Source organism: Lichenostomus cassidix, chromosome 1 (genome assembly GCF_008360975.1).
Source record: "Lichenostomus cassidix isolate B80296 chromosome 1, HeHo_3.0, whole genome shotgun sequence".
Lineage (NCBI taxonomy): Eukaryota > Metazoa > Chordata > Aves > Passeriformes > Meliphagidae > Lichenostomus > Lichenostomus cassidix.
Window position 1 is genome coordinate 10,363,472 of NC_139479.1, and position 14,079 is coordinate 10,377,550.

General features: G+C 38.9%; 1 protein-coding gene across 5 annotated transcripts in view; it reads left to right on the forward strand.

Annotated features, from left to right (window-relative positions):
- Nucleotides 1-14,079, forward strand: part of TAB3 (TGF-beta activated kinase 1 (MAP3K7) binding protein 3) — a 44,163-nt gene that overhangs the window by 21,486 nt on the left and 8,598 nt on the right. The window contains exons 2-5 of one of the 5 annotated variants that reach the window (XM_085049882.1): nt 4,232-4,420; nt 7,346-8,480; nt 8,625-8,798; nt 11,707-11,867. In XM_085049882.1, the coding sequence (XP_084906008.1) occupies nt 4,319-4,420; nt 7,346-8,480; nt 8,625-8,798; nt 11,707-11,867 (1,572 nt within the window). In that variant the 5' untranslated portion in view covers nt 4,232-4,318. Of the gene's footprint in view, nt 1-4,231; nt 4,421-7,345; nt 8,799-11,706; nt 11,879-14,079 lie in introns of all 5 variants that reach the window. The other 4 variants (XM_085049889.1, XR_014849599.1, XM_085049868.1 and 1 more) reach the window with 4 other exon arrangements.

The window sequence follows — 14,079 nt, forward strand, 5'->3', positions numbered from 1 at the left end:
GGATCAGATAACTGACATGTGCTGAAAAGAGGGAGGTGGTCTTGGTCCGCTGTCCCTTTCCCCTTTTTACCCTTTCTTCTTCCTTTACACAGTGGTGTGATGTTCAGTGAATATGCACTGTGCAGAGAAGGCTTGTTAAACTAGTGAAAAGTGGTTTTGTTTTTAAATTGTTCTAATTGGTTGGGTTAGTATAGCTGACTTGACTGGGGTGGGAAGAAGGGTGGAGAAAGCTGTTCAGTTGTATGTGAGTTGTAACTACCAAGAAGGCCATGAGGGTGGTGAAGAATCTGGAGGAGTGGCTGAGGGCACTTGGCTTGCTTAGCTTGGAGGAGACTGAGGGGAGACCTCATTGTAGTTAAACGTCCTCTTGAGAGAAAGAGGAGGAGCAGACACTGATCTCTTCCCTGTGGTGACAGTGATAGGATCCAAGGGAATGGCCTGAAGCTGTGTCAGGAGAGGTTTACTGCTCAAGAAGTGTTTGGACAACCCTCTCAAGCACATGGTGTGGTTCTTGGGGCTGTCCTGTGCAGGGCAAGGAGCTGGACTTTGATACTCCTTGTGGGTTCTTTCTGACTCTAATATATTTATGATTCTGTAAGCTGATTTTTTTATTACTGTGTTCTGCCTCTTGGTTTTTTCCTCTTACACTGCAATGCCCAACTGTTATAAAGCTCTAAACAATTAACTTTAAATTGTTAAAGCCTAAGAAAGTGTCTTCCAGGTAACCTGTTTTCTGGAAATTCACTCAGGAATTATTTAATTGTTCCAAACATTATAATTGAATAAGTGCACATCAGTACATAATTTATACATTTTCAGTGAGTATTTATTGACATAATTTAGTTTTCAATCGGGTCTTATTCCTAATGATTTACATATCTTCATTTTAGTTGATGTAGTACTTAAAAAATGACAGTGGTAGAATAGAGTTCCTTCTGTACATATTTGAACACATCTATAGGGAGGATTAAGACTATAGTAATTCTGTTCCTTTGATTATTCTTTCAGTTCAATGATGGAACTGTTGGTTGTTTTCTTAACTTGTAAGATACACAAATGGCTTAAGGAAAAGATTAAATTTAAAGGTACTGTTTTCATGTACATATCATTTTGAGCACGTAAAAGGTGTGAAAAACAGATTATTGTACTTGTTTAAGACTTGAGTCATGGTTTGCATAATCCCTGAGATTCACTGAGTGGTTCCCGAGGTCGGCTCTTTGCATTAACACAGCAGGACCAATTCTGTGACAATATGCTGTGATTTTGCCATTAGAGCTATAGTTTGTGTTAATTTATTCCATCTTCATGAGATACTTTTCATCTAGAGTTTGGGTACCCTCAACTCGTTTCTGGAAGCTATAGATGAAGTGTCTTGTTTTCATTTTGACTTTGGGTTGGTTTTTGATGCATTGAACTTTTCAGTAATTACAAGGCTGGTCATGTAATGTTCCTCAGTGTGTCCCTTAGCCTGTGAATGCTGTGGAAGAAAGTCTTTGAAGGATTGCTTTCCTAGCCTGTTGTGGCTCAGCAGGAGTTCTTGTCTAAGCATCTTAGCTGTGTAGCCTTTGCTGTAAGCCCTTGGCTCTCTGAATAACTTGCTTCTCTGCCTGCCTTGTGCTGTGGAGCAACATGGGAAATGGGTATTGTATTCCAGCCAGTTCGTGCCTGCTTAGAGTGGAAAGTGTGCTGTCGGTTGTAGGCAGGTCAAGCAGAATAAGCAGAACAAAATGCTGGACAATAGGTAGGAAAAAAGGCTGGGCTCATAGATAATGACAATAGTGGATTTTGTGGTATTGGCTGGGGTAGCAAAACCCAGCAAATTTGCACAGTAGCTTAGCCATGTCATCCAAGGACTTCAGAATGATTGTGCATTTATTCATGGCTCCCAACAGTTATTTTGGGTTTCTTATAGACTTTTTAAGGCTATCTGTGTAACTGTAAAGGCTGGATGCTTCAACTCCTCAAAATGAAAATGGACATTTGTTACCCATTGTGTTTAGAAGTCCGATAAAATCATAATTGGCTAATTACTGCCTATTACTTTGTGTTACACCTCCACTCACCACACATATTCAGGAAGTGTTAGAAAACAACAAAAAATACCAAACTTATATTATTTTAAAACTGTTGTAAAAACACATTGCATGTATTGATGATGGATCTTTAGTCCATGTTACATTTACACAGCCAACTATGTTACATTTAAATTTTTATTTGGAGAGGGAAGTGATGCAAAGGCTCTTGCCTGTGCAAATGAAATTCTTATAATTATTAACTTCTGTTTCAGATGCTGTCATTTGTTACTCCTCAGAGTTTTTAACTACAGCTTATTCTGGTAGGGTACTCCTTCATTACTGCATTTCAGCCTCTGCCCCCTGGGAAAAGGAGAGTTGTCTAGAAACACACAGAGCTTGATTGCTGTCAGGTTTTCTATGAGTATTCTTGTGATGCTCTGCCTTTCAGAGTATGAAGTTTGTTCGTCATTTACAAAAAAAAAAGTTTTATAAAAGACCCCCAACCATGAGTCTTGATGGGAATTTTCAGCTGGCTCTTGCAGCTGGTGAAAGCTCCACTTCCTTTTAAAATGAAGCATTACTGCAGTGGACAGAAATGAATTGTCCACTGTATACAATGTAAGTTTATTGTGGTATTTCTTTAGTCAGAGCAAGATAATTCACATATCTCACTTTCTTTAAACTTGTCTCATTTATCTTAGAAAAGTGTGTGATGTGGCAGATGTCATACTGGAATATATGAGATGGGACAGAGAGGGATCCTTTCTGTGAGCACATGTGGCATTCAGTGAATGCTGATGGCAGCTGGGAGCTGTCCACATACAAAACCACCAGTTTGTGGTCTGGACTTGACTCCTGCTTTTTCTACCCCTAAAGCTTTTACCAAAGGGTTTTTTTTTCGTTGTTTGTTTTTTGTTTGGTTGGTTTTTTTTTACCCTAAACCTGACACTTTACTTTTCTTTGAAGATGTATTTTCTGCTTTCTTGCCTATGAGAACGAGACTTTTAGAGGCAAAAAATAGGGAACTTGGAATTTTGGTGCCTAGAGGTATATGTGTGTTTTCTGGTCTGTTGTGCTGCTGGAGACTGCTGCTGGAAGTTGAGCTAACAAATGAAAAGCTGACTGGAATACCTGGGCCATGTGCCACCCACAGTTGCACTGAGATTCAGATAAGCATGATTTAAACTTGGGACTTTGGGTAGCTAATACATTATTAAACAGCAGCTCTGTTGGTATCTGATTTGAGTTTCCTTTTTGAACACAGCACTGCATTCTCTGCAGTTAAGAATTCCACTGAGCAGTATTGTTGGAAAGGCTTTTGAAGCTTAACAGTGATAGATGTGTAATAGGGCTGTGTCATGCACCACCTCATGCAAAGTTTTTGTGAATCTTTACTTAGTGCTCAGCTGCCTTTTGGTTACTGCTGTGATCATGAGCCACCAGTGAAAAAAGTATTTGTTGACTCAGACAGTATCTGCCTTCCAGTAGTCTTTGGGTATTGAAGTTCAGGTAGAATCTTTTTGTTGTTGCATACAAGAATCCTGAAATGGAAAGAGATGGGGGGAGGTGTTTGTTTGGTTTGTTTTTTTGTCGCTCATCATGTTAGTATGAATATAACAGGTGCTTTACAAAAATCTTAAACAGGTTCTTATCATAATCCTGAAAAGAGCTTCTTAAATTCTGTTTAATTAATTTCTGTTTAATTTTTGCTCGATTTCACAAAAATTGCGTCTGACTTCTTGGATTTGTAGTGATGGGAAGACAAAAGGGTTTGAACCATATTAATAGAAGAGTATTTTTGGATAACTGTGCTACTTAGTTTTCCAGCCTGTTATTTCTAGCATGTTGTAAATAAGACATCTGTACTTTGCAATAACTTCAGACCTTCCTGCAAACTGTGCAGAATTTCACTGAGTAAATACGTAACTGTTCCATTTTATGCAGGTCACACTAATTAAAGTTATACCTACATGGTACCACAATGGGACTGAGTAAAGACCTGAGCTAGCACATTCCAGTGCAATGCCATATAGATATACCTGTGATATATTAAGTTTTTTGATATTATTTGAGACATGATTATTCCCACCCTTGTGTTTAAGCTATTGTCTCTCTTGATAGATAAAATGCAATACACTAGTTTTTATACACAAACAGCTTGGGAAGGATGAAAAGTTGTGATGGCTTAAAAGATAATTGTGTTTTCTTTCTTACAGAAGATGCCAGAAGCCTCAGAAGACCACAATCATTGGAAGGCCTGTTGACTTCCGTTTTCTGGTAATCTGGAACATCATCCATCTGGCATGGCGCAGGGCAGCCAACAGCTTGACGTGCAGGTACTCCATGATCTCCGGCAGCGTTTCCCTGAGATACCTGAAGGGGTGGTATCTCAGTGTATGCTTCAGGTATGGTAAAGAGTCTGTGTATTTTATTTTAGTATGAAATACAAGTTCAGTGTGAAACTCTTTTTAGTGGTACATGTGGAGCATAGATTTTCATGCTCCTGGTTTGATTTCAAAAAGTTGGAAAACTTCTCTACTTGCATTTCTGTCTTGTCTTTTAGGTACAGAAGTTTAGTCATTCTTCCCTTGGGTTTGTGGGGTTTTTTTGCACTGATGTTTTTTCACTGTCTGTGTGACCTGTGACTGTAGGCATAAGGGGACTAAAGAAAGTGGCTAATGGGATGTTAATTGATGATGGCTACATAAATAACATGCATGTACTGGAGGAGGTTTTCGTAAAAAGTTACTCATCCTTCCAAGATAAGGAGCTGGAGCTAGGAATCTGACAGTTTTCCGTATTCTTGGCATCTTTTTCCCGTGGCTTTCCAGAGGTTTAGTTTTACTTCTCTGTTTCCAGGTCAGGTGGTGGTTCTTCCCCCCACACTCCTTTTCCTTTCCATTTCATCCTTCCACCTTCATCTAAAATCAGAAATTGGAAGTGATAATAAGTTACCACATGTAATAAGTAGTGGTCATCTGGGAATACCTTCAGTTAATGGGAAGATTCAGGAATGGAATAGAAATATGCAAAGTCTGGTTTGGCCTTGTGTGGCCATGGCTGAGGCTGGAATGCTGTATTTGCATCCTGCCTGTCCCTGGCAGATGAGTAGGTTTACTTAGAATAGGGGTTGTAATTTCCACATTTTCTCTTCTAAACCACACAAATAAAAATTAATTGCTTTCAGACAAGTGTAAAGCAGGGGAAACCCTGCAATTTGAAGCTTTACTTGTCCTGATAGTCATCTCTTCTGTACTGCTAAGTTCATGATCCTTTTGATGACCTGTGTTTGTCATAAGACATTTTTAAACTGATAAAATGAAAGAATCCCTAATGCTGCAGAAGCATATGGTGTTCTGTATCTGTAATATGACATTCTGGATAGATAGTTAACTTCACGTAGGAAATACTTGTTATGTTTTTAAATGTAGATTTTGTTTCCAAACCCACTTTATAGTTAAAGATATGTGAGCTGGTTTTCAGTAACATTTTGCAATAAATACTTTAGATTGAAATCAGTTTGGAGTTTTATACCTGTCGAAAATTTGAAATGCCAAATATATTCCATACCCTGATAAAATCAGAACAGTGCCTGTCCTATATACATTCTCTTTACCTGCACATTGACCAAGTGACCTAAGGAAGCTGAAGTACTTTATGCAGTCCTGTTTAGATGGCAAGATGCTGATGGTAGTGGTTCACTTTTTTGAGATGGCTTGGCAGTGTAGTGTAATAACAACACTGGTTGTTATTACAAGGTCTGGATCCCACATGTTCTGGTCTTAAATTTTTAGTGATATGTCTGGATATTCCTACTGACCATTGAGGTCTAGAAGGTGAGCTCAGCATGAAGAGAGGTTGTCAGGGAGAAATATCCATAGAGTGAGAGCTGTTCCTATTTAAGAGCTGGACTCTTCTCTCATGATTAGTAGTGAGTCTTCATATGAGAAGATGCTGAATATGTGTGTACACATGATAGTGAAATCATATTAAATTTTGGGAAAGTCATCTTCCCTGTGGTATTAAGGCTGACTGGGTATTGGTCCATGAGAAAAGAAATGTAAAATGACTTTTCAGCCAATGGATAAGCTGTTCAAAATTGTATTGCAAGGCAATGTGTGTATTAATGTGCATACAAATTTATATAGTGATAGTGTTTAAAATAGATGGGCTGTCATTATTAATGTATATTCCTTAATGGTAATTTTAGCACACTGAGGAAGGCAGGGGTGTATGTGTATATATAAATATGTACACTAGTATTCTGGAAGGAGGTGTTCTCTGTCACAGAATGTACCAGTCTTGGGTCATATATAACAAGGTTAGGGTGCTAAGGGTCAGATTTAGTTGAACTTTAGGTGAAATTTGTTTTTTTTCAACTATTTTTTATATTAAAATCTGAACCACAGCTGATAAAGTGGGGTGAAAAGAAAAATCTACCATCTGGAATGCTTTCTAGTGATTTTACTCATTTGGAAAAGCTATCATTTGTGTTTTCTTTTAACAAGACTACATTAAGCTAAAATGAGTGGAGAGGGCAAGAAGGGAAAAGGAATTCCCCATTATATTTCTCATTTGATTCATAATTTATTGTCTGTATAGTTTCAGCTGCTAGCACCACAGAACAAATCAAACATTTAAAAGGGTTATTTGGTTTCTCACAGATGTATGAATAAACCTTTTTTAGCCTTAAGCTTGAAATTCTTAAAGGCAGTTAAAATTTTGTTGGAATTGTAACGTTCTTTATGGAATCCTCAGTACTTCTGGCAATACTTTGACTTAATTTTTAAGGTATTAAATACTGTTCTACCAATAAAAGCTTGTTTAAAATGTTAGGTTTTTAAACTTCCAGGTAAGGAGAAATACTCAGGTAGACAGTAAACTGAAAATGAAAGCACTCAGATAAACATTAAAATGTTATCTGCATTTTTGTTTTGCTTTTCCAGAGTTTGCAATTTTTGTCTTGTTTAATATGATTTGTTGTTGCTAGAAATGGTTAATAGTACAGACCTGTTCCTTGAAGAACATGTGAAGAGTTCTAACCATTGCTTTCCTAAAACTGGACTTGGGTTGTTTTTTTTTTTTTTTTTGTATGTCATAGTGTAACTAGTGTTACCCAGAGCATTTTGCCAGATGTGGTGTGAGCTATGTATTACTTACATAAAAGCAAGTAGCAAGTATTATCTTTATGTCAAAATACCTGTGTATGAAATGTTACCCCTCGTTGTGTCCAGGCTAGGCTTGGTTGTGGCCTCAGTTGATCGTTGAACACAAAGTGGTGGCTCTTTGCTGTGCTCTGTGGCAGTAATAGGTGTCTGTTTTACTCCTAGAACAACAACAACCTCGATGCCTGTTGTCGAGCCCTTGCACAGGAGAGCAACAAGTATTTGTATATGGAGTACCACAGCCCTGATGACACCAGAATGAATAGAAATAGCCTTTTGCACATTAATCTGGGTATTCATCCTCATACCAGCTATCATGCAGGGGATGGAGCTCAACTTAATGGTGGTCGTACACTGGTACACAGCTCAAGCGATGGACACATTGACCCGCAGCGCACGGCAGGTAAACAGCTGATTTGCTTAGTTCAAGAACCACATTCTGCTCCTGCCGTTGTGGCAGCTTCTCCTAGTTACAATCCATTTTTCATGAATGACCAGAATAGAAATGCAGCTACTCCTCCTCCACAGCCACCTCCACAGCCATCTTCCATACAACCAGGAATGAACACGTCTGCTATGCAAGGCCCTCCTCCCACGTATATGCACATACCTCGGTACAGTACAAATCCCATTACTGTTACAGTATCACAAAACCTCCCCTCTGGACAGAGTGTACCCAGAGCTCTACAAATTCTTCCACAGATTCCAAGCAATCTTTATGGGACTCCTGGCTCTATTTATATTAGGCAAACATCTCAAAGTTCTTCAGGACGACAGACTCCTCAGAATACACAGTGGCATTCATCGCCACAGGGCCCAGTTCCACATTATACTCCTCGTCCTTTACCTGTATATCCACATCAACAGAACTACCAACCTTCTCAGTATTCTCCAAAACAGCCCCAGATCCCTCAGTCGGCTTTTCGATCACCACCGGCGTCCCAGTGTCCCTCTCCCTTTGGCTCTCCTCAGCACCAAGTTCAACCTCCTCAGCTGAGTCATCAGAGTTCACATGTTTTCATGCCTCCTAGCCCTTCAACTGTCCCACCCCATCCATATCAGCAAGCATCCCAGACTTTTCAAAAGCAAGGTGGTCACTCTGTATCGTACCTTCCTCCTTTTGCTGGACCTAGTTTATCCAAAGGTTCCATGAATAAAATAGAAATTACAGTTGAGCCACCGCAGAGACCTGGGACTGCAATGAACAGAAGCCCTTCACCAATAAGTAATCAACCATCTCAACGAAACCAGCACCCGCTGTATGCACCCACTACTCCTCCTTCAAGCTCTCCATCCAGAGGTATGTCGGGACAACCCAAACCTCCATTTAGTGTTAATCCAGTATATATTACCTACACTCAACCAACTGGACCTGCAGGTGCACCAACACAGTCTCCTCGGGTAATGGTATCTCAGCCAAACCCAACCATTTTTAAAATCACAGTAGGTCGAGCACCGACTGAGAATCTTTTAAATTTAGTGGACCAAGAAGAGCGTTCTGCAGCACCAGAACCTATTCAGCCTATTTCTGTAATCCCAGGATCTGGAGGAGAAAAAGGAAGCCATAAGTATCAGAGAAGTTCTAGTTCTGGATCAGACGACTATGCTTACACTCAAGGTAAATGTTTCACCCTGCAAATTGTGGTGTAAGATGCATTTTCAGCTTGATTTTGATACTAAGTAAGTGAGAATTTTTGAACCTGTACAGAGAAAAATATAAACTGTGTCAAAAACCATATCAGATTTTTTTCTGGGTTTTTTGGTGGTTTTTTTTTTTTAATACTGCCAAATTTCAGTCTAATTACATAAAGAATTTCTGAGGGTCTTAACGTTTCTATGCTTTTGATGTTAGGGTACATCCTTGAAATACTGAGGTTAATAATAATAAGTAATTTGTTCATACACTGAGTGTCAGTTTTGTAAATTCTGCATTGAAGAACTGGGTCATAAATTTACATGTGGATTTTTATAATTTTTTTGTATTTGTTCTGTGTTCAAGTGTTTTAGAACACCTGAAGCACTGGCTTCTGCGTTTGGATTAGATTGAAGAACATTAGGTGAAAGAGGAGAGAAAGATGAGAATGCAGTTTAAAAAGCTATGTTAATATAAATGTTTTTTAAAGATAATAGTTATTTTGAAGAACTGCTTTTCTTGGAGTCATCTGCTGACTCCATGTTCATAGATTTGAAACATTTAAAATTGAGCAAGTGAATCAGTCTGCAAGCATTCAAACCAGTCATTTGAATAGTGACGGAATGATAACCTGCAACAGGTATTTTCTGGATTTGTGTTTGGAAAAAAGAATCTATTCCTCTGTTCCTTCTAGCCTTTTTTTAACTTCAGAGAGCTGAAGTGAGAGCTTATAACGCTTCCCTGTAGCTCTTGATTTCTTATGTCAATTACTGCCTTTTGAGCTTTTCTGGCTCACCAACAAAGCTGGTTTGTATCTGGTGGACCCAATCAGAAATTCTGTGGACCCAATTCTTTGGTAAGAATGAATGCCAGCAGGTCTGTAACTCTGAGACCTTGTGCTTTGTTAGGTAGTGTAACTATTACAGCTTCAGTAAAGATTGTAATTTTTGTGAAAAAAATACAAGTAGCTTCACATAGCCGTGAAAAACATACTCTGAAATGTAAAACCTAGTTTTGCCTTTGTGTCTTCCCCTAGATTTGTGTATCTGAAAAGCAAACCAAATGGAACTAATTAGTATATGCTTTTTGGGGTTTTTGCATTTGTAGCAATACCTACCAGACATTTTTTATTGCTGCACTCTGAACTCTTGATAGAAATAAATTGTAGAACAAACATTTTATTCTTTACTACCACAAAGGAGTCCTAGAAAAGAGCATACTTAACAGTTTAATTTAGGGAATAAGTTTATATAATTTTCTCTTGAATGTGAACCGTTGTAAAAAGTTTTGCCAGAAATTCATTCTGATGTCTGTACTTTGACTGCTTCTTTGAAATATGAGTCATGTTTGATAAGTTGTACCAGAGTACAATGTGAAGCTATGAAATGTAGTCACACCGTGTTAAGTTGGAGGAATCACACAAAGACAAGGTTTGGTAACAATAGTGGAAAATCATTCAGTCTGGTATCTGTACTTTTTTTCTTAATTCTGCTTGCATGACTTATGCTACTTGAAAAAGTACAGAACAGTTTTGTTCAATAATACTGGTGCCTGTAGTATAAAAACACCTGATGTTATTCTTGGCTAGGCTTTTTTGGTGTTTATTCTTTGGCCATGAATTGGTGAATCCATACAAAATCCAAATTACAGTGCTACGTTTTTGTGCAGAATACTGATATCTGCTTCTGACAGGTTGGGATGTTTTTGTGCTTTTACAGTAAGTTGTCATGTTGTTGGTTATTTTTCTAACCCTTCCTAGCTCATTGTGAATATTCTTGGATATTATGTGCTTTTCTTTTGCCTTTGCTGGATGGGGTGAAGTAAAGGGCAAGAGTTCTGGCTGGGGCTTTTCATGAAGTACCATTTTGAATGTTCTACAGTGTCCTTATTTTGAACAGTTTGCTGCAACATTGTTCTGTGAGCAGCATGTTTATCTGTATACCCACATCAAACGTCTTATTTTTCTGTCCTAGCAGACTTCAGTCAGGTAAAACCAGCCTGATCAGAAAGGATTAAGCATCACACTGACTTGGCCAGTTTTGCATCATGATGAAATACTGAGAAATTATCTTCTTGAGGAAACTGAATATTATCTTGTGGGTAGTCAAAATACTTATCCTTAGTTTTCTGGGAGCACAACATCAGCTTGTGACTGAGAGTCATAAATTTCAGTACCATGATGAAAATGAGGAAATGACTAGCAGCAGAGAGAGGTGGGAGAAATTGATCTGTCTTAGAATTAAGAGTCTGAAGCACCTGAGCTGACCTGCCTTTTTATTTTCTGGATTCTCTGGTTTATTTAGGTGAAGTTCTGTAGTTTTGCCTTTGAACACTGGGGAATTTACAGTATTGAGGATTACAGTATTCCCAGAAAAGCTAAGACTACTTAAAAGTTATACCACAATTTGTAATAGTCGTGAAAAAAACTCAGGATTGACATTTGGCTAATGGCTCAAGGCTGGTGTATCAGCTTCTGTTGAGCAGCAGGTATATGAAGTGTGTATTACCTTCCAATCTTAGCTCTGGTATTTTTTTTCTGTCAGTAGGGTATTAGTATAACTAGGTTGCTGTTTCATCCTGAGAAGCTGTCTCCTTGTACAGGTGCCTTTGTATTTTTGAGACGAGAAAGACCAAATGCAAAAAAAGAAGCATTGACCAAAATGGTGATAACAACTTCAAGTTACTGTCTAAAAATGTGGTTTTATTCTGGAAGAACTTTGTTCTAAATTGTAGTTCATTTGGCATGGAAGCATCTTCACACTGATATTTGGCTGCATGTCTATGATAATTTTTTTTTCCAGAAAGGTCACTCGTGAATCTTACGCATAAGTTAAGAATTCAGTGTTCCAGGTTTTTATATGTTAGTAACTATTTCTTCTGTGTAAAACATTAGCCTTGCTGTTACATCAACGAGCAAGGATGGAGAGATTAGCAAAGGAGCTGAAGCTTGAGAAAGAAGAGCTTGAACGCCTGAAAACTGAAGTCAACGGTATGGAGCATGATCTGATGCAGAGGCGGCTTCGAAGAGTCAGCTGTACAACTGCAATTCCAACAGTAAGCAATTTGTTAGTATTTTAATTCAACATACACATTTATTTTTTGTGTTCTAATGAAACTAAAGTAGTGTTCAAAAATACTTTTTGACTATAAAACCTTCAGTCTTTGGAGACGATTTATTTTAAGTATTTGACTTGTCATAAGCTAATTCTTTTAATTTATGAAATGGATATGTGTCCAGTTTTCTTACTGTTTCCCACAAAACTTCAGAAAGTTGTATGCATGTACTCTTGTGGACCACAGAACTGAATATAATTGCTTTCCTAACAACCAATTAAAGTATGTCCAAGTCTATTCAATAAGCCTGAGCTGTACAGAGTTAGGTGTTCATGCAGGAAGGTTTCACTTTTGTTTTTAAAAATATGCTTTGTTGTTTGAGTAGTTGCTTCTCATAGACAGTATTTCTAATTTGGTATGTGCAGGATGCGCCAAATAACTTTTCAGTGACAGTGTTGGCTGGAATAGTTGGAACTTTCCTATTTTCCTTGTTGATTCTTCTTATCTGTGTGACTTCCACCTGCAAGTGACTCTAGCACAAACATATGTGTAGCTCTGATAAGGGAAGTCATCTGGCTGAAAAGTAGCTTCTACTGTGTGCAGTTGTTAAGCAAATCAGCTCAGACTTACAGGCTGTGTTGACACAAACAATGCACACAGGCATAGGCTGGAAGGCACAGAGGGGCTGTTGGCTGCTTAGCTACCATGGCTGCTGTGTGTCTCACCTGTCTCAGGGCAGCATTTGGCAAGGATATACCTGGGAGAAGTACAGGGGCACTGAGTATGCCAGGATGAGGTTAGGAAAGCCAGAGACTGACTGGAGTTGAATCTGGCATAGGATTTCAGAAGAAAGGCTTCTGTTGCTGCCTAGGTGACAGCAGGGAAGACAAGTGAAAATGTGGGCTCAGCATAGTGGGGTGCCTGGTTATGTAGGACATGGAAAAGGCTTGAGATATCGAGTGACTTTTTGCTTCAGTCTTTACAGCCCTTCAGGAATGCCAGGTCCTAGAGACCCTGGGAAAAGTGTGAAGCAAGGAAGGTATACCTTTAGTGGAAGAGAATCAGGTCAGGGAATGCTTAAGTAGAGCAGACATACACGAGGTCATAATCCTGGATGAGATGCACCTATGAGTGCTCAGGAAGCTGGCAGGTGTCATTGCAAGGCCGCTCCAGATAATCTTGGGTTGATTAATGGCATTTGGGAAAGTGCCCAAAGACCAGAGGAGAGCAAGTATCACTGCTGTCTTCAAGAAGAGGAGGACTCAGGGACCTACAGGCTGCTCAGCTTCACCTTGATCTTTGGGAAAGTGATTGAGCAGCTAATGCTGCAGAGCATTTCCAGGCACATGAAGGACAAGAAAGTGGTCAGCAGTAGTCACATGGATTCACCAAGAGGAAGTCAAGCATGACCAATTTGGTAAACTTCTAGGATGCAAAGTCTGTCCTGGTAACCTAGATAGACAGTGGTTATTGTCTGTCTGGACTTTGGCAAGGCTTTCAACTTTGTGTCCCATGAGGTCTTCATACAGAAGCTGATGAAGTAGGGGCTGGATCACCCCTGAGGTTCATTGAAAACTGGATTAACAGCCGGCCAAAAGTGTGGCAATCAGTGGCACAAAGTCTGGTTGGAGGCTTGGCCCAGAGGTTGGAGGAGTTGGACCAGATGACATCCAGAGGTTCCTTGCAACCTCATATTCTGTGATTTTGTGACTGTGATGGTGGAATGTGTCCTGGGATAAAATGTGTTAGTGATTGATGCTGCTAGCACTGAGAAAGCTTTGCATTCCAGTAACTTAGGGTTTCTTAATGATATGCAAATATATGCACTTAACTGATTATTCTGTTAAGAAATGCAATCATTATTCATCATTGAACAATTTAAATGCACTGGGCTAGAAGGTGTGGCTTTTTGGATCTTCTTGGGTTGATGCAAATGAATTCACTTTTGACCTCATTCAGTTATAATCAAGTAACAGTTAATGTGGGCTGCAGCTTATATTCTATTTTCTGATCATCTTGATGCAAACTCAGGTAGCAAGTCATCCATTTATACAGAATTTAATAATGTCTGTGGTTTTATAAACTTGAGCTCAGGTATGTCTTCTTACTAATGAATTTTAGTATTAAGTAACTTGTTTGTTTGTTTTCCTCCTCACATGCCAATAGAAGAATGTTTTCTGGGGGCAATTGAGTAGGGATAATGGGCCAGACA